This window comes from Eleutherodactylus coqui, chromosome 6, assembly GCF_035609145.1.
Source record: "Eleutherodactylus coqui strain aEleCoq1 chromosome 6, aEleCoq1.hap1, whole genome shotgun sequence".
NCBI classification, from domain to species: Eukaryota; Metazoa; Chordata; class Amphibia; order Anura; family Eleutherodactylidae; genus Eleutherodactylus; species Eleutherodactylus coqui.
This window is the reverse complement of record NC_089842.1, coordinates 137,372,649-137,395,694: the sequence shown is the minus strand read 5'-3', so window position 1 is coordinate 137,395,694 and position 23,046 is coordinate 137,372,649. Positions and strand designations below refer to the sequence as shown.

Sequence of the window (23,046 nt, the reverse complement as noted above, 5' to 3'; positions counted from 1 at the left end):
ATGTAGCAATTTATCAGAGCAAAGTCAGCAATACAGATCATTTTATGTGATATGGATGGACTGAAGAAATCATTTTCAAAAACATAATAGTCCCGTTTTAATGCCAAGACCAATTCCAAATTCAGAACGCAGTTCAGTTCAGAGGAGGTGGGAACATTCTCGAATCCTCTTGACGTAATGGATCCACATACAACAACAGAGAAACAAAACTACAAAACTCAAAGTACAGCTATAGCTCACGTACAGTTTACCATGTAGTTCCAAACAAAAAAAAGTGTTTTTTCAATGAAGGGATTTTCCACACAAAAGAAATGTATGGCACAACCACATGCCCAATATCTAGGACCCCCTACCAAGGGAAGAAGCGTTTAGTAATTCAAGGCTCTGTCTAGTGAGAGGGCCACCAGACAGGGCATACTTGGAGAGCTGGCTATAAGCATGGGTCCCTCCATCCAGGTACACAGAAGTTAGGAGCTGCCAAGCGGTGGGACCTTCAGCTATTAAATATTTATGGCATATTCTGTTAATATGCCACAACAGTGTGTAAATGCTAGTTTTTTTTCATGGTGGAAACGTTTACTTTTAAAGTGAATGAGATTAAGCCCCCCCCCCCTTGTCCACAGGCGTTGCGGTATCCCGCGGCAGATCTCCGCCGCGGGAGCCGCCGCCTGGGAGCAGGAGCCGTAGACGGTTCTACGCAGGTCAGCCTAATCTGATAGATAGGCTGACTGCAGAGAATCGGGGTAATTCCTTGCATGCTGCGAATTTTCGTCCGCGAGCGGAGAATCGCAATGATTCTCCGCTCGTGGACAGGGGGGCGGCACTTTCCATAGCAAGGCTATGGAATCACGTCCATGGACAGGGGGCATTACGCTACTCCTGTTTAAATGCAGAAAAAAACGCATCGTATTTTCTACTGTAACTATACTGTTAGGTCGATTTCACACGGCCGAGAAAATCGTGCGAGATTTGTGCTTTGCGGGATGCACAAATCTGAACCCCATTCTTTTGAATGGTGTCATATACATGAGCTATTTCTTTGCGCAGGAAGAAATCATGGCATGTCCAATCTTTCGGCGTTCTCTCGGAAAGCATTGCCCATTGTTTTCAATGGGGCCGGTAGAAGCATTGCATGGCATGTGAGGTGAGTGCAATGCGAGGTTCCCCATTGAAAACAATGGGAAACACTTGCCGATCTTCCGGCACAAATAGACGCGCAGGAGGATCACTCCTTCTCAAAAACGCCTTGCATCTGCAAGGAAATCGCATGTTCTAGCCCAATATCGCACTCAGCCATGTGAAATTAGCCTTAATCAAACTTGCAAATCCGTTGCAGAAATTCAGCAGTGGAACGGCGGTGTTTGCACAACTTGTGAACACACACTTTAAGTGGGTCTGTCATGTCCTCAAGTCAGCAGGGCAGGCTGCATAGCTTTGCAGTCACAGCCTTAGGCCTCATGTCCACGGGGAAAATCAGGCCCGCTACGGATTCTACATGTAGAATCTGCAGCGGGTCCCTCCTGCCCCGCGGACATGGGCGCTGAAAATAGGAATTTAAAAGAATTTACCCATCCGTAGCGGGCGGGGAAAGTCTTCTCTTCCTCACGGCCGGATCTTCTTTTTCGGCCGGCGGATGAACTCGTCACGGCTGCGGCACGTCGCCGACGTGCCGCGCGCATGCGCCGGGCACATCCGCCGAGCCGAAGCAAGAAAGATGCGGCCGTGAGGAAGAGAAGACCTTCCCGGTCCGCTCCGGATGGGTAAATTCTTTTAAATTCCTATTTTAGGTCTCCCGCGGATCCGGACGGCTTCCATAGGCTTCAATAGAAGCCCGCGGGAGCCGTCCCCGCGGGAGACCCGCATGAAAATGGAGCATGGTCCAGATTTTTTCATGCTCCATTTTTTTAAAAATCCCTTTTATTGACCATCCGCGGGTATTTATCTACCCCGAGGGTGGTCAATGCATCCCTATGGGGTGCGGATCCGCGGGCAGGAGAAGAGTTAAAATCCGCTGCGGATTTTAATTCTTATTTTGCCCGTGGACATGAGCCCTTAGGGGGCCCATAAGGCCTCTCTTCTCCATATAGGCAGCCTAGTACAATGAATAAAGCATTATTGTTGGGGGCCCTGTTACCGCTTTTGCATTGGGGCCCAGAAGATTCAAGTTATGCCTCTGCTTCTACCCACTAGCGATATTTTTTCTTGCGATGCGAGAGCGATCATTATGAAACCAATGATTTTCAAAAGTTTCATACTGATTTGCGTTTTTTTTTTCTAAAATCTCGCAGCGCACAGAAAGAATCTGAGTAACGCTCAGTGTTTTCAATGGGGCGGGCGGCAGCAGCTTCAGCCCCATTGAAAACATAGGGAGTGCATAGCGGACTTCTGACACAGCTGTGACAGCTATGGCACAGGATTCCTTCATCCCAGCGGGGACCGTGGGGATAAACAAATCCTCTGTCACAGCTGTGACAGAAGTCTGTGATGCTATCCCATTTCTTTCAATGGGGCCGGCACTGCTATGGTCCCATTGAAAGCAGTTGGGTTGCAGCGATGATTTTCAGGGAAGGACTTAAAAAATATAAGCTCTTCTCTGAAAATCATGGCTAGCTGTTAAAAAAAAAATTGTGTGTGTATATATATATATATATATATATACTCACCTAGAAGAGCCGTGTGGCTCTTCTTTCTGGCACAGCAGTTGTCTTCTGTGTTCAGGAGGTCGGGGATTGAAAAATCCCCGCCTCCAGAAAGCCCTGGTGTCATTGGCTGAGGGCTCAGCCAATCACAGCCAGCGCTCAGACATTGATTGACAGCTGAGCGCTGCCTGTGATTGGTCACAGCGCTCTGCCAATCACAGGCAGCCATTCAGCCATAAGCAGAATCGGATTCCAGCTGTTAGCCCGAGCCATGACCTTGCATATGGCTGCAAACTTGTACTGCACATGACCACAAACTTACGCAGGTGGTCATTCGCAGTACATTTTTTGTTTAGATTTCCGGCGCTGTCACTTAGTGATAATGCCGATACCCGCAAGCTATACGAAATGGGCTCTATGTCACGGATATCCGCGGTAAAATAGAACATGTTGCGTTCTATTTTCCATGAGTAGATTACGCAATTCCGACACACTAATGTGAGCGGAACTGTGTAATTCAAGGCATCTGATTGGACCGTGTATTACTGTGGGTCAAAGACTCGTGGAACCCCGCCATTCAAATCCGTTCATGTGAGACCAGGCCTATGTTTTCCATTATTTTCTTTTTCTTAAATATAATTATAATTGATTGTATTGTTGTGTGGGGTAATGATATGCTATATATATATATATATATATATATATATATATATATATATATATATATATATATATATATATATATATATGCATATAAAAATATTGTGAAATATAGGGATAATTGTATTCAAAAATATAACTGCAATAGAAATGATTTGATTAATCTAGAATATGCATGATACATACGTATTCAGTGCGCACACAAGAAGGAAAAATAAATCTCCGCCATCTTCCTGCGTTTTGCTTTTGTAAATATGCAGTGATCACAAAAAAAGTCGAAATACATAGGGGATACGTGCATTTCAATGGTGTAAATATGCTGGCTCTCAGAGCACTACTTTAATAAACACAGAGGAAACTTTATAAAGCTATCTAAAATGAAAACTGCCTGTTGCCCATAGCAACCAATCACAGCTCAGCTTACATTCCATACTCTGCCTTTGAAAAATGAAAGCTGCTCTGTGATTGGTTGCTATAGGCAACAAACAGAGTCTAACAACTCTCCCTCCTACTGCCTGTACCTTTCCATAATATACATAACTTTCATACATTAAGCCACTTTTAATAACCATGTTTGTATGCAAGGGCGTCTGAACGACGTTTACACTGTACATTACACCCACATATATTGCAGCCTCGATAAAAAAAAAAATAGTTAAGCGCGGGAAATTTCAGACATGCGCAGTGTGATACGTTCTCCCCCTTGAGCGTCATGACCTCGCGTTAAAATGACGTTGCAGGCGTGTGAGGCTGTTACTGCGCATGCCCGGGATCTCAATGTCAGCTCTGCTTGCCCAGAGGTTAGCGCTTTTAGTTATAGGGGGGAGGGGGTGACGTCGTTACGACAGCTCGCGGCTGCCTGCATATAGACGGCTATATGTTACTGTGGACGCCGCTTTATGGCTGCCCGCTGCAGTGTGGGTGAGCGGAGGAAGCTTGTGAAGAGCTGCAGCCTCCCGCTCGCCACAGCTGCGGAGTCCCGGCGTCCATGTAATCTGAGCAGTAGAACGGAGAGTTGCCATTAAACCTTACAGTGTGTTGTGTCATGTGGTGTGTCTGCTAGCAAGGGGGTTTACAGGCAGGTGACCCAAGGGAAGCAGTGGTGCTGCCCAGTATGTGTTGTGGGGTGGCTGCCATCACACAGGGGCGTACATACCAGGACGGGCGCGCTTCTAGCGGTGGCGGTATATGTTTCTTGCATGCACATTTAGCCTCTCACATACTGTGGCGTCCCGAGTGCTGTGCTAATCGCGGTACAACATTGGTTCCAATGTGGCGTCGCAGACCTGCGCTCGAACGCGGCGTTTTAAGGCGCTGATTTTCGAGTTCTTGTCTGCATTTTTAACGCACCTCATCACCCGTAACAATAATGGGGTGCGTTACAAAGAACATTGCCAAATGCTGCGACACACGTCCAAAACCGCCGCTCAAAATTACGGTAAAATGCTGTGACTACGAGTGTGGGGTTTTGGGAAGGCGTGTATGAGTGGCATCACACAGCAACTTGTTCTGTAATCATTGGGGGCACGGTGTGCCCTGCGAGCTGCCATGGCTGCAACCCACCGATGGCAAAAAAATCCAACCATGACCCATTGACTTCAATGAGCGTGCGAGGACTACACAGCGAGCTTTGGTTGGCGGCAAACTCAACATGTAGGGCCCGCCCAATAAGGTTGAAGAGACGCCACTACCGAGAAAACCATACGGCGCGCAGCGAGTAAGACGCGGCGTCCTTTTTATAATTCGTGGGAGCGGCGCATTTAACACCTGTGGATTTGATTATAAATAGAGATGAGGGAGCATACTCACTAAGGACAATTGCTCAAGCGAGTATTGTCCTTAGCGAGTACCTGCCCGCTCGGAAGAAAAGATTCGTCTGTCGGCGCGGGTGAGCGGTGAGTTGCGGGAGTGAGCAGCGGGGAGGGGGGGGGAGGGAGAGAGAGATCACTCCTTCGTTCCCCCCTGCTCTCCCCCGTCACTCCCCGCCGGCACTCAAAACATTTTCTTCCGAGCGGGCAGGTACTCGCTAAGGACAATACTCGCTCATCTCTAATTATAAAATATTTGCGGATATAAATTGCAGCATGCTCCATTTTATTGCAGATCACACGCGGATTGGGCTCCATTAATCTCTATGGGAGTTTAGGATCCGCAGTGCATCCGCAAAAACATTTGCGGATTCACTGCAGATTTGCAGGTCAAAATCAATTAGGGAGGTGGGGTTGTGGATGAGCCGCGCGGGGAAAAAAACGCAATATGCGATCTTTCGCAAGCAATAAAAAATCCTTTTAACGTCGACTTGCTGTGAATATCTGCATGAAAAATCCTAGCGTGCCGTAGATGGGAGCCTTAAGGCCGGGCTCACATCTATGTCGGAACCTCCGAAACGTCCCATCGCAGATCTGGCTTAAAATACCGGAAGCGGGGCGGAAAGCAGACCGAGTCTATTATAGTCACAGCGCTGTTTGGCTCTGTCCAGAGACAGAGCGGGTCAGCTGGAAGCTGGCGTACATTTCCGGTGTAATTTGTGTCAGTTGCTGGCATACATTCTACATGAATTTGTTGGTCTGCAGCATGGCAAGCAAGCCACACCCCCTGTTCAGGAAAATGGCGCAGAGCAGCATCACTCAAAAGAATTATGAAACCAATGATTTTGAATGGTTCTCTTCACATTTGCGATGTTTTCACTCATGTGATGTTGCGCTAAAAAAAAATTAACGGTATGTACGATTTTTCTGCACTTTGCGTTTTTTTTTAATCTCCCATGTTTCCCTACGGAGCCTCCTTTTTATTGCATCACAAAGCACAAACTTTTGTGCGATGCGTTTTTAACAGTAGAACGTCCTATTGACTTTTGCGCTAAAAGACGCACAAGAAAATCACAAGTGGCAGTGATGTTTTTGCGAGGAAAAAAAGCAGCGCTGAAGCTCAAAAATCCTGGGAAAAGAGTGTTGATTCTTCCACGCAACGAGGGTTGCTAAATATTACGTGATTTGCGATGTTTAGCCAGCGCTCGATGAATGGCTATGATTGGTTCATCGGGCACCGCGGCTCTGATTGGCTGAGCAGCAGTGCTCGAGAGCCAATCAGAGGCAACACTTCCTGGAGGCAGAGATTTTGTAATCACTGTCCAGGAAGAGATGCCTGAAGACCAGTGCTGAGCATCGGGGAGAAGACGCGGCGGAGCTGACAGCACTTCTTAGGTGATGTATTTGTTGTGGGTTTTTCTTTTCTGCAGCTAGGGCTTATTTTCGGTGGAGGGGTTTATATTTGAAGCCTTCACTCAAAAAGTCCCTGCAAAACAGCGCTATGAAGTTGTGCGACTTTGTAGCAACACAAAATTGCTGCGAGAAAATGCAACAATATTGCACCGACCACAGATGCCATATTGCTGTGATTTTTATTTTTTTATTTTGCATGTAGATTATAGGGATTCGAAATGTTTGTATCTTTTTTGTTACTATTCTACAATAAAACTACGTTTTAGAACAAAATCAATGAATTAACATCTCTGCATTCAAAGACCCATAATGTTTATGTTTTTCTCCCAAATGAAATGTGCAAGGTCTCGTTTTTTGCAGGATGAGTTGTAGTTTCCATTGTCACCATTGTGGGGTGCACGCATCTTTTTGATCACCTTTTGGCCTCACGCACACGGGCGGATTTTCTTGCGGAATCCGGGACAGGTGTCCGCCTCTGCAGCAAATACCGTCCCTAGCATGCAATGGAGAACTGATTCTTCCTGCACTCGAGCGGAAACCAATTGCGCTCACGGAGGTGAAAGCAGTTTCCACTCACGGAGATAAAATTGCAGCATGCTACATGGTTGCGCGGATGGCTTCCATTGAAGTCAATGGAAGTTGCCTGATCCGCGGCCTTTCTGCAGTTGACATTGCCTCGTGATGACAAGGGAAAAGCAAGAGTTTAAACAAAAAAAAAAAATCTGTACTGTGTATGTCCGAAGGCGAGCCGTGTGGACCATCAGCAGTAGAGACGAAGAAAAAGAACGCTGCTGCTGCCAGGGCCGGAATCTGACCCACCCGTGTGCTTGAGGCCTAAGGCCTCATGTCCAGGGGGAAAATCAGGCCCGCCGCGGATTCTTCATGCAGAATCCCGCAGCGGGTCCCTCCTTTCCCGCGGACATAAGGCTAAAAAGAAGATTAAACTTACCTGTCCGGACGCTGCTGATCTTCTTTCTTCGGCCCGGCGGATGTGCTCGGCACACCGGCAGCGTGGCACGTGCATACGCCAGGCACTTAGTTTTTTTTTTCAACTCCTGCTCTCCCGCGCCGGAGAGCAGAAGTTCAAGTGCGGGTGTGCCGCGGATCCAGACGGCTTCCATAGGCTTCAATAGAAGCCTGCAGAAGCCGTCCCCGCGGGAGACCCGCACCTAAATGGAGCATGCTGCGGGTGTTTTCCTGCACACGCAATCCCCGCCTCAGGGGAAAATGACATCCGCAGGTATTTAACTACCTGCGGGTGTCCAAAGCATCCCTATGGGGCGCGGATCACGGTGCGGATTTTAAATGACAATTTAGCCGTGGACATGAGGCCTAAATAGCTTTTTTTAGGAGGCAGATAAACAAACACATAACTTTGTCTTTTTACAGCGCTTGCTGTGTTTGTTACATAGCCTGTTACCTTTATTCTTTGTCAGTACAATTGCACTGTTACTAAATTAGTATTGTTTTATTTTTTGCTTTACACAATGAAACCTTTTTTTTTTTTTAATGTTTGTGTTTTAGTTTGTATCACTTTATTTTACGGCCTATAATTAGAGATGAGCGAACGTACTCGGATAAGCACTACTCGTCCGAGTAATGTGCCTTATCCGAGTACCGCTGTGCTCGTGCTCAAAGATTCGGGACGCGCTGCGGAGCGGGGAGCTGCAGGGGAGAGCGGGGAGGAACGGAGGGGAGATCTTTCTCTCCTTCTCTCCCGGCCGCTCTGCCCCGCTCCCCGCTCCGACTCACCTGTCAGCAGCGGAGCGCCCCGAATCTTTGAGCACGAGTACAGCGGTACTCGGATAAGGAACATTACTCGGACGAGTAGTGCCTATCCGAGTACGTTCGCTCATCTCTACCTATAATATTTTATTTTTTTTACAAACTAAGCTGTGTGATGTCTTGTTTATTGCTGGACGAACTGTCGTTTCCATTGGTACCATTTTGGAGTACATGTGACTTTTTGATCGCTTTTTCTTTAGCTTTTTGGGAGGTGAATGGATGAAAAATAACAATTCTAGCCATTTTTTTAACACGGTTAACCGTGCAAGATAATGTTTATAATATGAGGTCATTACGAGTGAGTCGATTCCTAAGGTGTGGATCAATAATTTTTTCTGTAAAATAAAATGTATTGTTTTTTTTTTTTATTTAGTTTTTTCCTTCAGAGGCTGCCAGCTGCTTTGAGCTAAGCTTATGGGCTGAAAGTAACTAACTTATTGAGTCCGGTGGAGTAAGTTTTATACTTGCCTTCCCCACCGTTCTCCCATTGTCATTGCTTAAACTGGTCATGGAATACACTGAGCGAACTACAGGGCATGCTCTAAGTAGTCCTCCCATTCTAAGCACCCTGAATGCGTTCAGCGGAGGGTTTGAGCACTGACAACAGGGGAGGGAACATTGAAGAAGGCAAGTATAAAACTTACTTTCCCCGACTCAGCGGGTCAGTTACGTTCAGCCCATAATCTTACTTTACAGGGCCCAGAGTAGTTGTCAGAGTCTCTATGAGCTTTATCCAGCTGTCAGTAGGCTTCTGTGTCGGCCTTAAACTAGGCTGCTGGGTTTTTACGATAGCCTAGCAGAAGGTCCCTTACTGTCTGCCTTAAAACCACTTATGGCTCTTCATAAAGAGGTCAGTAATGTCATTTACTTGTGGTACAGCCACTTTAAAATCCCCATCATGCTTTCACATTTGAGATAATAGTTTTTTTTATACTTTTAAATAAAATGTAAAAGGTTTGTCCTACCATAAAGCTCCGTCAGGATACATTATAAGATATTGATCATAGCCATCCAATTACTGAGACATGTAAGATTTCAGGAACGGATATATGGGAAACTTTTACCAGAGAACTAGACCCCTTTTAATAGTGACATTAGAATTTGTTTTGGGGTGGGGTGTCATTGTTTGTTAATATCGAATTGTCCCCATGGAAAATAAAAACTGGGCCAAGGTTCTGCTTTTCGAGGGGACAAGGTGACTTTACCATGAGAGGTGTGCATCTATGGAATAGTCACAGCAGTCACAGGCGATGGCTTCAGCAAAGGCTGAGATTACTTCTTAGATCGAAATAATATCAATGCTTCTGGAAATGTATAGGATGCTTGTGTGAATGCTGATCCGCTCTGATCGCTTCTTAGGATCGGGAATCTTTCTTTGTTATGGCAGATTTGCTCATAGTTTTTACCTTTCTTTGGACCGATAAGAGAAACAAAGTTCTAAAGTTTTCCCCTACTCTTTCTGTCCAACCACATCGACTCCCATGAATTGTTTATATACTGAATGAGCACTTTAGAAGTATTTCCGTGATTGGCCCTTCCCTGTATGCAAATTAGACATGTGACCCTCCCCAAAGTGTAACATAAAATCAAGTGAACAAGTTATCTGTGGATCAGTTTCAGTGTGAATCTGCATCCATCACTAAACAGTAGAGAAACATCCTCTGGTCTAATGAGCCCAGATTTGTGTTGCACAAGGCTGATAGGAGGATCAGAATTTGGTGCAAGCAGCAAGAATCAAAGAACTCTTCCTACAGGTGCCAACCTTTCGGGCTGGTGGAGGTGAAGCAATGGTGTGAGGAATGTTCTCTTGGCACAACCTAGGTCCTCTAATCTGAGGTTGGATGCAGTAATGAATTACTGCAGTTTTGCAGGTCATAGGAGGTCTAGCATGCTATTAGATGAGCCTCTCTAATACAGCGGCCAATCAGTGTAGGTCTTATGTCTTTTCAACCATGCTAACTATGTAAGAACTGCATAAGGGTATCATATATTCTGTGTAATGCTGTATCTGAGAACAGAGGCCGATCTCTCCAGGTGAGAAAACTGTTTTACATTTGCTTCTTGCATGGTTAAGATTCATTCTAATTTGAATCTATGTTTTTGACCCAACACTCTAAGGGCTCATGTCCACGGGCAAAATGTGATTTAAAATCCGCAGCGGATCTCCCGCGCGCGGATCCGCACCCCATAGGGATGCATTGACCACCCGCGGGTAGATAAATACCCGCGGATCGTCAATAAAAGGCATTTAAAAAAAAATGGAGCATGAAAAAATCTGGACCATGCTCCATTTTCATGCGGGTCTCCCGCGGGGACGGCTCCCGCGGGCTTCTATTGAAGCCTATGGAAGCCGTCCGGATCAGCGGGAGACCTAAAATAGGAATTAAAAGCATTTACTCACCCGCAGCGGACCGCGAAGCTCTGCTCTTCCTCACGGCCGCATCTCCCTTGCTTCGGCTCGGCGGATGTGCCCGGCGCATGCGCGCGGCACGTCGACGACGTGCCGGCGACGTGCCGCCGGCGTCAGGAATTCATCCGCCGGCCGAAAATGAAGATCCGGCCGTGAGGAACAGCTGACCTTCGCCGCCCGCTACGGAAAGGTAAATGCTTTTAAATTTCTATTTTCAGCGCTCATGTCCGCGGGGCAGGAGGGACCCGCTGCAGATTCTACATGTAGAATCTGCAGCGGATCTGATTTTCCCCGTGGACATGAGGCCTAAGGCCTCCCTCACACAGGCGTTGCAGTAAGCGCTGCGACTTAAATCGCGTCGCTTCGCCACATTTTACTTTAGTTTTCGTCCGCAGACGGATTTTAGCACTCCTCATCACTGATGAGAAGCACTAAACGCTCCAAAATAGAACAGACACCACTCGAAAATCACGGCACTGAAAAGAATTGCGATTGAGCGGCTTTCTGAGCGGTCCTAAATGTGAGCGTTATACCGCAGTTAGCTTGGTGCTGAAAGCGCTGCACCAATTGCGGTAAAAAACATCCGTGCGAGGGAGGCCTTACAGTCATTACTCCTATGTTTACTGTTCTCTATAGACCAACAGTAGGACATCACATAGCCTTCGCTGATAATTTGTTCCTCAAGATAACTTTTTGCTTTTTTTTTACCTAGGGACATTTTTGGCCTGCAGCATGATGTACGTAGCCTTGGGGGCTCTCAGAACTGGGATTGGGGTGAGGAATTCATTAACTCGTACAATGGGCTCACTTTCTGCTAAAATGGCAGAATACAAAAAAATGTGGAAGCCAAGTGAACCCAAGGACTGGACTGCACAGTATCAAGAGAGATATATCCCATTTTCTACAAATCAGCTTGTGGAGCATTTATCCCAGGTCAGTAAGTGATTATTTTGCTGCTTGTACATATTGATTAAAGGCCCATTTAGACACAACGATTATCGCTCAGAATTCGCTCAAAAGTCGTCTTTTGCGTCTAAACATGCGGCCATCATGCACTGTTCGTCCATCACTCATTTTTAGCCAGCTAGAAATGAGCGATGAGCCTTATTAACACTGCATGCTGATATCTCAGCGGGTGGTGCTGACAGCATTTTTTCAGCTGGTATCCCGCTGGCAATTCTCAGCAAGACACCAGCTGAAAGCGCTGAGAGCAAAGCAGCTGTTTGCATATATAAAACAGCTGCATTGTTCTCTGAGCTATCACGGCAGTATTACGCTCCGCCTGCATTAACTCTTTAGTAGCTAATTAAAGTTATGCAAAGATGATCGCTCAAAACTGTCACTGAAACTGTCGTTTGAGCGAATTTTGAGCAATCATCGTTCCGTGTAAATGGGCCTTTACTCATATTTTTTTTATATGCCGTGAAATCTCTTTTAACCAACACCCACAATTGCACAGAAATTTTTTTTTGGTCCTCTCAAAGAAAAAGTATATGGAATGTTAGTTAAATTGTTCAATACACTCAGCAAACTTGTACAGTATTCCGCATGGCTCCCCTCTCATTTCTGATTCCCAACCAGGATCCACTCTTCATATCTCCCCGCAGTGCTAACATTGACTCTAGTTACAGCCTGCAGGCTCCCTGCTCAGCATTGGCATGGGCTGTTCAGTAATGATGTAGGTGGCTCCCTTTCTATCTTCAACAACTTCCGTCCTCTCCTCTAACGCTCGTTGGTACTGCGGATGCTCCTCTTCTTGCTCTCTTTGCTCCAATGATGCAGGCAGCTTCTTCCCCTGATGTTGCACAGTAGTCTCCTTCCTTGCTCTGCTCTGGTGATACAAACCCATAGCCAGATGATTAAAGGCTTCTTCAGGTTTCCACAGAAACATTTCTACCAAAAAGTGGTCGTTGACCAGAATAGGGGTTGTCCACTTCTAGAGGGGCAGCTTCCATAGACTACAATAGTGGGGAAAATTCATCATAGAAACATCTGGTCGGAATAAGGATGCGTTTCTTAAAGGCGTTGTCTTCTGGTGAGGTTTACTGTATAAGATCATATTGGATATTCAGCTAGCTTTAAAGCTTTAACCCCTTTCTGTACTATTATTCCCTATAATCATCAAAGAGAGTGTGGCTATGATTGACAGCCACATTAAACTCAGCATATCTGAAACCTGTGCTCCTGGCTGTTTAACCCTGTAGGATCTGCAATCAGTACTGATTATAGTGCCAACAAAAGGAGGGGGTCTCCCTTTGTCATGTCACCTTAAGCTCCGGGGTTGCAATCATCAGAGTTAGCAGTTTTATGCTGAAAGCTCTGGAGGGGATTGCATTTTTATGCATCTTACCATTCTAAGAAAGTATTCTCATAAATGGAATGTTAGCTTATATGTACTTGAAAATGTTGCCCAAAAATGTACAACTTGTCCCCAAAAAAAGACCTGAAATGGCCACATAAAGTTACTTCCTTATTTTTGAAAATTTTAAAGCTAACAGATGGAAGAAGGCAACAAAATTCTCTTGGTTTGGATTTTTAAAGTTGTCTGATTTCGAAAGACCTTGTTGATATGGGTGTAATAAGACCTATGGACATCATAAAGGGGAGTCGCCTGTTTTGGCCCTACTCTTAGCCAGTGCAAAAGGCCATGTGTATTATTTGGCTTGTCTCTCTATTTGCCTTTTGTGGCCATAATGAATCTCATCGTTTTTGATTTTTTTTTTTCTTCTTCTTAATTTTATTTCACTATCAGCTTTTGCCTTTAAAACAAAACCCTACTTTTGTGGCAAGTTGCTTAATAATTTATTTTTTTATTTTTTCAGACTTTTCTCCCAATTTCCATTTCCCAGCACAATTGCATTGATAAATGTGATCAGTATGTCTGATTGTGCCTATGATAGGTATAGGTTGAGTGGTCAAGCTATACAGAAAGCTGCAGTAACCTTGCATAGTGTAACAGTGTCATAGGACTATGATACTGATGGCTAATTCCTTAAGATAGACCATCCATGTCAGATTGGTGGAGGTCTGAATTCGGCAATTTTTGTCCAGATAGTTTATTGCCTAATCACAGCTGACTACTTTGACATTACAGGAGTTCCACTCATCCAATGAGATTGAAAAGCAGTCCTTCCATGCTTTCGTCAAACAACTGGAAGTCTCTCTCCTGCAGCCCTACCACTCTTTCCTGCAGGAGCTTCAGGTAAGTATTCTTTCTTATACCTGCCAAAATATAGCACCCTTTCTCATCTTCATCTGTTCTGTGGTAGTATTATACTTAGAACCAATATTTTCTGGGTTTTACTTCCACATCTAATCCTCTAGTTTGGTACTATATTGACAAACTCAATACCCCAGAGAGGAGTATTCAGCATGGTTTTTGTGTTATAGAATTCTCAAACTTCAGTGTTTCTATTACTGATGTAGAAGCTTGCAGATATCGCCTGATGGTTAACAAAGCACAATTTATGATGGTAGAAACATACCTCTATATTCAAAAAGGGATGATTGTTTACTAGTTTCCCTTTATGTATGTCCTTTTCATCATGTACATGGAAATGCATTGGAACACGTGATTGTGTAATAAAATACACATATGAATGCTATATATTTTTGTCTTTTTTAGGTCTTATATGACCCTATTAACCCTGACCGTGATGCCCTGTTGGAAACTTCAGAACTTTCATACTCAGAGAAATTGTCCAGGGAGAAAGAAGTACTAGAATATTTAAAGCCTATTTTGGATCAAGGAAATTTCAATACTTTGTCAGAGGATACCTTGGCGTATGCTCTAATAGTGCATCATCCCCAAGATGGAGTGCAGGTAATAGATTTGGTGTCACTGCCAAATCAGTATTCGTGAAAATACAGCTAATCATTACATTCTAAACTATCTGAAAACCTTCCTTGAAAACGCCACCGCACCGCCTGTTGCTGTTTTCGTTATTTAAATACTCTATATAAAAACTGTAAAACAAACTTTTTTTGCCATGCAGTACTGCAATATGGTTTTTCTATTTAATTAGTTGTATAAGAATTTCCTACTACTGATTCCTAAAAATAATTAGTATATAAGAAAACGTTGGTGGAAATATATAACATTGTAACTTAGTGTTTAAGGCAAAAAAAAGGCATACGTCTATCCAGTTCAACCTATCATCCTGCAATGTTGATCCAGAGGAAGGCAAAAAAAAAATGAGGTAAAAGTTAGAGATGAGCGAGCATACTCGCTAAGGGCAATTAATCGATCGAGCATTTCCAAGAGCGAGTACCTGCCCTCTCGGAAGAAAAGGTTCGGTGGCAGGCGGGGAGAGCGGGGAGGAACGGAGGGGAGATCTCTCGCTCCCCCCTGCTCACTGCCGCAACTCACCTCTCACCCGCGCCGGCAGCCGGACCTTTTCTTCCGAGCGGGCAGGTACTCGCTAAGGACAATGCTCGATCGAGTAATTGTCCTTAGCGAGTATGCTCGCTCATCTCTAGTAAAAGTAAATTTTTCCTCATTTTAGGGGAAAAAATTCCTTCCTGACTCCAATCTGGCAATCGGAATAATCCCCAGATCACCAACCCTTCTGAAGGAATTAGTGACTATAATATGTAATATTATTATACACAAGAAAGGCACCCAGGTCCCTTTTAAACTCTTTTATCAATTTCACCATCACCATGTCCTCAGGCAGAGAGTTCCATAGTCTTACTGCTCTTACAGTAAAGAACCCCCTTCTATGTTGGTGTAGAAACCTTTCCTCTAGACGCAGAGTGCGCCCCCTTGTTACAGTCACAGTCCTGGGTATGAATAGATTGTGGGAGAGATATCTGTTTTGATCCCTGATGTATTTGTGCATAGTTAATAGGTCGACCCTTAGCAGTTTTTTTTTTTTTTTAGTATGTAAGCTCTAGCAATAATCACTGACTGGTATAATTTGTAGGCCCAAACTCTTTGCATTTGCAAAACTATAAGGCCGTTTTCACATGTGTTCAACACCTACATCTGGATTTTCATTAATCGTGATGGCAAGAATAGCACAGCATCCAGTGCAAACCTAGACCGAATGATGGCGTCCTTCTATTGCTGTTTGGATTCGTATGACTAATCCATGGTTTGATGGCATTTTATGACATCATTCCTTGTTGCAGACTTTATATTTTACAGTCATTTATTTTTTAGGTGCATGTAAATCTTGACAAATATGAATACATCCATTACTGGGCTCTTGGACAGAGATTAGGACCTCTTGCCTTTCAGATAAGCTCCAAGCCTCAAGATTCATGGTTCTCCAGAGCTCCTCGCACCCCAACAGAAAGGCAAGACATGTTTCTGGGTGCTCATCATGTACAATGTAAATATAGAATAATATATGGATATTGAAGTAGAATGTATGTGATGTACTGTGGACCTTGTATTGGAGCACATTCTGATTAAAATGAACCTCAAATTAGAATGTTTACTTGTTTATAATGTTTTATTTCCAAGCACAATTATATAGACATTTGTTCTTATATGAAACCTAACTCATGATTTTCTTGTTTGAACAGGCGATATTTTAAGAGAGTCATAATGGCAGCTCGCCCTAAACAATCTCATATGGTGTTAAAGTGTTTCAAGGACATCCCTCTAGAAGGGCTGGAGCAACTTCTTCCTGTGGTAAAGGTCCGAACTTCAAGTATTGACCGCACATTAATTAACACTATACTGTTGGTGACTGGAGGAATGTTGTTTGTCAATGTCGGAATGGTGGTCCTTACAGACTTGAAGATTGGAACGTCTTTCTTACTGTTTTTATTTGCTGGATTCATGACATTTCGTACTTGGAAGGTAAGAGGATGAAGCTAAACTGATTACATTCCAATCATAGACTTAAAGGGGTTGTCCCGCGCCGAAACGGGTATTTTTTTTTTAACCCCCCCCCCCCCCCCCGTTCGGCGCGAGACAACCCCGATGCAGGGGTTAAAAAAACAAACCGAAGAGTGCTCACCTGAATCCCGGCGGTCCGGCGTCTTCATACTCACCTGCTGAAGATGGCCGCCGGGATCCTCTCTCTCTGTGGACCGCAGGGCTTCTGTGCGGTCCATTGCCGATTCCAGCCTCCTGATTGGCTGGAATCGGCACGTGACGGGGCGGAGCTACACGGAGCCGGCATTCTGCACGAGCGGCCCCATTGAAGACAGCAGAAGACCCGGACTGCGCAAGCGCGGCTAATTTGGCCATTAGAGGCCGAAAATTAGTCGGCACCATGGAGACGAGGACGCCAGCAACGGAGCAGGTAAGTATAAAACTTTTGATAACTTCTGTATGGCTCATAATTAATGCACAATGTACATTACAAAGTGCATTAATATGGCCATACAGAAGTGTATAGACCCACTTGCTGCCGCGGGACAACCCCTTTAAAGAAGCACTCAGTTTTGTTTTTAATTAGAAATCCATCACACGATCAGTGACCTCTACTGTTAAGAATCTACTTCTGTAGCTCGTCACCTGCAGGATGTGTAGTCTAACCTTTTCTCCTGGCCTTATATTTAACTACTTTCTTCCTTTGCAGTCATGAACTCTAACCTGAGCGTAGCTTGGAGATGCTTATCAGAGGTGCCTGGCAGTGTCTTAGCCACCTTTTTGTGGTGTAATAGACCTGTATGTGAGGCTGTTTCATGAGACTCATTTGTGTGGCAGCTGTCTAGTACATGGTCATCATTGAGTGTCCCATTAGGAATTTCCTTAAAGGGGTTTTGTCATTAAAAACAAATTTGATACTCACCTGTTCCTCCAAGGGCATGCTCCTTACCACATCTTCTCCTCACTGATCTTAACCAGTCTCCGTGTCAGCTCACTTCTTGTTATGAAGCTAGCATTCCTCGCATTCTTCTTCCTGCAGGTCAGTGAAGTTACGTCCCTGTGATGTAGCGTTCACTGGCTAGTAAGGAATGCTGATCTACTGCAGAGATGGCGCACATGAGCAGTCTCTGCCAGAGTCTGATTTAGTGACTTAACGTACATTGGCTAGCAGGAAGGAGACTGGAGGTGAGGTGCCCTCTGGACTGCAAGGGGACAGGTGAAGATAAGTGAGGGGAAGATTTGGTAAGTAGACTGACAGGGGACGAATAGATGAGTATAGAATTTTTGTTTTTTAATTACAGAACCCCTTTAATAAATTTTCAACAGTTTTTTCAATTTCCACTTCTCTTCTTTGCACCATGACAGTTCTACAAGTAATCTGCTGTAATTCCTTGCATGAAAGAAAGGATAAATTATAGTAACTGTTCAGTAGCTGCTAACGGTGGTGCTACTGTTTATGACATTGTGGCCAGGCTTGCTCATTGCGTATTTGTTGTGTAATGTCAGTGTTGTGAAATCTACAGGAATATTTTCCCCCCACAAAGTAAAAAATGATGTATTTTTTTTTTTATGAAATGGGTTCCAAAGTTTTCTTTCCTATGAGTAAAATACATTTTAATGTAATTACTGCTGGCATTATCATTTTTGAATCCTCATTAACAATATACCTTACAGTCTGCTAGGAGCTGCAGTAACGTGTTACATTTGTCATTCACAGATGTTTGCTCAGAGAAGGAAAGCACATTCACTTGAACTAGCTCACATGTTGTATTACAGAAGCACTTCCAACAACTCTGAGCTTCTCGGTGCCCTTATTCTTCGAGCTCAAGAAGAACATGCTAAAGAAGTCATCTTGGCTCACAGCTTTATGAGACAACTCAACATACCATGTGATGGAGATAAAACAGGTGAAGCCTCATGAAATTAAGCATAGAGTTAAACTGCACATTTTTTTTCTCCCTTAAAAAAGTTGTATAGGAATGCCACAAAAATGGCTGCTGTGGCAGCACCCTCTAAGACGGGAGAATGCTTTGTAGACTGGAGGGAGGAGAGGTGGGGGTGATGCCTAATGCAACACTGTTCAGAACATTATTGCATTAGGCTCTGCCTCCCTGTCCACTGCTCTTTCCTCTTCCTTCTGCATATGGATTATAGCATTCTAGAACTGGTTGCTATGCGGCTGCAGAAGTGAAAGCCATTTTGTAGCATTCCTACACAACTCCTTTAAGTGAGAAGAAAAAGTAAGTCAAGTGGGTCCAGCTCTTAGCAACTTATTTGTATAGCTGATTGCAAAACCTTCAATTTATTATGACTTGAGAGTAAGGGTCCATTTATAGGGACAGAGAATTAGCCCACAGTAGTAAGCACCAATAGACATAAATATCAATCAGCACTTGTTTGCTGTGTTCACACACAGCAGATGATCGGCTTCATTCAATTGTTTATCCCTTCAATGCTGTCATTGGTTGCCTGTACATCTCATTCACAAGGGATGATGTACAGCCAACCAGAGAACATTGTTATCCTTGCATAATCAAGCAGCTCATTCGATGAATGAGCATTTGTTGTTGCTCTTTTACATATTCAGATTTTCAGGAAAATAAATGTTCATCTGTTCTGTGGTAGTATTATACTTAGAACCAATATTTTCTGTGTTTTACTTCCATGTCTAATCATCCAGTTTGGTACTATATTGACAACCTCAATATCCCAGAAAGAGTATTCAGCCTGTTTTGGGTGTTATAGAATTCTCCAATTTATATCTCAAGTCTTCTGTGTTTCTATTACTGATGTAGAAGCTTCCAGATATCATCTGATGGGCACAATTTATGATGGTAGAAACATACTTCTTAGTTTTTCTGAAGGGAGAAAAAAGCGCAGCTTTCAGCGTTATTGTTCCCGTCAGAAAAAAATGGAAAGCACCTTTCCGTCTTTGTTTTTTACCTTAAAGTCAATGACAGAGGGAAACAAACTGTAGGGTTTCTGTCTGCCTTATGTGTTTCCCTTTTATCAGTACACTGCAAAGCAAAACAATAAATGATCTCAGAGGGAGGGAAAGGAAGCCCAAGGAAGAGGAGGGAGAAGCCCAGCCACCACCCACCAGCAAGGAATGTATATTGTGTGCATTGTGCTGGCTTGGAGGAATAGCTCTGGCAGACCTCCCAGAATGAAACACGTGGAGTGGCAATGACCTGCATATCCAATAATCTACTCCAAAAAATGCATGCATACGTATTTGCGTGCATACATCAGTTCTGCTTCAGTTTGTTATCAGTCCACATTCAGTTAAAAACTGATCAGTTTTAGAAGGACTCCAATTGCAGGTGTGAAACTACCCTTAAATATACCTTACATATACAGTACAGCTCATTCGTTTCGGTACACCGCAAACAAGGAAAATAAACATGCTTTGTACTCATACCGTGTTTTCCCCAAAATAAGCCCCTGTCTTATATTAATTTTTGCCTCAAAAGAGGCACTAGCTCTTAATTTGGGTGTGAGTGGGGGTAAAATGTCTTATCATACTTAACTTGGAGACTCTGTCCAGGTCCTCCCGCTGCTCCTTGGAGCTTCAGCACACTTGCTGCAGTCCTTGGCCGCCCACTGATGATCGCTTCCCGGGTACGGGATTCATAAATCCCACCTCCTGGAAGCAATGGCTGTGATTGGTTCTCGAACGCTGCTCAGCCAATCAATGCAGTGCTCGCTGAACCAATCACAGCCATCGTGTTGTAGAGGTGGGATTTATAAATTGGCTGAGCCACCTCATTGATTAGCCAATTTATAAATACTACCTCCACAACGCGATGGCTGTTATTGGTTCTCGAACACTGCTCTCCCAATCAATGCAGCGCTCGTTGGTTCTTCAAAACTGCATTGGTTGGCTGAGCAGTGCTCGAGAACCAATCACAGCCATCAATTTTCAGGAGAAACAGGGTACACATTGTTTATAGCAATGACCACAGTATTTACTTTCCTAAATAAATCCATATCCATCACAAACTAGCATTTTTTTTTTGTACATTTCTGAAAAATTGATGATTTGGGTGATGCGTTCAGCTTCACTGTGACTGATGATACATTTAGCAAAAGGCCTGAGCCGAATGCCTTTCATGTTTTGCTTCTACATTAATGGACAAAATATAGTTAAAATGTCATGGATTCATGTGGGAAGATCACTTTGGTGAAGTCTGCGTTCTCAGACCACCACTGACTTTTAGGAGGAATGGGAACTGTAGAGAACACAATCCCTTTGGCATCGGTGAGGCATCTGTTAGTCTGCTTTCACTGTGTATTAGCAGTGGTATATGTCCAGAGGTGGTGTTCTGCTAAACCTATCAAATATACTTCTGTCCTAATGTGCTCCCTGAATCTCATGTTCTGCCCCCTTCCAAATGCGGAGTGTTTTTGCAGCTGTTTCTGTGATGTGCGCCGTGAATTTACCTATGTGCTTTCGGGACTGAAGAGCTGCTCAATCAATATTTCATTGTGTAGTAACAAGAAAAAAATCATGAATTTTTGCCTCCACGGAAATTAGTATTTTGGCTCTTCTATGCACTTCAATAACACAAAAGGTCATAGTTATTGTATGAAGTGGTCATTTATGGCTTGTATATTAAGGAAAACATTGATATACAGATGAAGCAGCCGCCAAACAAACATTCAGCGCAACTTGTTAATGGCGCAGTGCGCCAATTATTTTCGTACAGAGTTAATGGGAGTTGTGCTACTCTTTAAGAAATGCCTCATTTGTATGCCTGGTTTATTGTAGACACTTCTTTTTTGCTGCACGACTGCTGAATGATTCTTTTTTATATCTGCCAATGTTGATTGAATTGTCAACTGGAATTCCTATAAAACGAAATCTATTTCTTTTATTTTTCTGACAAGACCCTGAAATAACGGTAAAGATCAAAATGCATGTAGAATCCTGGCTGCAATCAAAAGCTGGATTAGAGATCACGTTCTCCGCAGAACGGGCACTTGAGAATCTGAAGAATTTGAATAGAAAAGTCGGAAATACAAGCACTTCCAAAGAACATGTTGTACTTATGCACAACTGAAGACAAGTATATTCTAAGCATGTGTATGTGGCTGCGTGATCCAAGACGGGTTACACTCCGCGTGTGATTCTATGACCCGTGTGCTGCACAGCAGCACATGACTACTAGATTTTTATCATTGAATGTCTATGTAAATATTTTCTCTGCATATTGTGATGCTTGGGATGCACCCCCCACATTTGGCTGCTGCATTTATTTATGCATTTGTATTGAAAAAAGATTCTATCATTTTAATAAGCAAAATAAATAAGCAACATGCGCTCACCCCGACTTGTATGATACTGATCCACTGCAAGATGTATGTGTCTGCCGTGAGTCTACGGCAACAAAAGTCCATGTATAAGGGAAAGCCAGCTTAAGGCTGAATGCACATGGCTGGAAATTTCACAGCCAGATTTCCCGCAGAATTTCCACTCGTACACGCTGCCATAGGATTGCATTGGTTTATGCAATCCCATGTAGACAGCCGCGATTTGACCGCGTGAAAAATTGCGTGGTAAAGCAATCTCGGCATGTCCAATATCTGCGAGACTCTTCACCGCTGATGCGCCGGCTCTGCTCAGTGCATGTGTGGCTGTGCACCAGCCGGCACATTGCAGAGCAGAGAGAAGACATCGGAGGAGGTGAGCTGCGGGTCACTGCAGGGGCATGGGTCGCATCCTTATTTGTAGTCTTTAAAGCATCACGTCATATAAAAGGCACCGTGCAGATACCATGTCAACGGAAATGCATTTCAAGGCAGTCTGGCTTCTTGTTCACAGCTCAATGGACCTTACAGTGCTCATTGTTTAAAAACAATCATGGACAAATTGGATATCCAGCTGATGTATACAGATTGTTAAATCCACATTTAAACACGTACCCCTACATATAAATTTACTTCTACATATGATTCCCTATCAGAGTATAGACATGGGACATAGAGTGTGTGTGTGTGTGTGTATATATATATATATATATATATATATATATTTATATTTATTTAAAAAAGCAGATCACTTTTTAGATTCAGACCCTCTGGATAACGGGACCCCAATTGTAAGCTCCTATGTGACAGAGAATCATGTGTAGAAGTAGATTTATATATGGGTCTACGTTTAAATGTGGATTTGACAATCAGTGTACGTCTGCTGGATATCTAATTGGTCCATGATTGTTTTTAAACAATGCACATAGTAAGGTCCATTTAGCTGTGAACAAGAAGCCAGACTGCATTGAAACGCGTTTCCGTTAACATGGTATAAAGAAGATTCCGTTATCTTAAACTGGCTTTCCCTTATGTATCATTTTAATAGTTCAATTTGGTCTGACAAGTTGTTGAAAACCCCTCAAGTAATGACATTTACTCAGTGAATGCCATGAGAAAAGCAGGAAAAATCTAATCCTACTGTGAATATCCCGATTCATTTCTTTCTAGTGGTTGGGCTCTGTTTTTTGA

General features: G+C 43.7%; 1 protein-coding gene across 1 annotated transcript; it reads left to right on the top strand.

The window, feature by feature from the left end:
* The first annotated feature begins 4,010 nt into the window (after positions 1 to 4,010).
* On the top strand, positions 4,011 to 21,872 carry TMEM143 (transmembrane protein 143). Its single transcript, XM_066607726.1, has 8 exons — positions 4,011 to 4,099; positions 11,428 to 11,648; positions 13,810 to 13,917; positions 14,341 to 14,538; positions 15,880 to 16,016; positions 16,248 to 16,527; positions 18,263 to 18,452; positions 21,436 to 21,872. Exons 2-8 carry the CDS (start codon positions 11,448 to 11,450, stop codon positions 21,606 to 21,608), a joined length of 1,287 nt encoding a protein of 428 aa, XP_066463823.1. The 5' UTR covers positions 4,011 to 4,099; positions 11,428 to 11,447; the 3' UTR covers positions 21,609 to 21,872.
* The last annotated feature ends 1,174 nt before the right edge of the window (positions 21,873 to 23,046 follow it).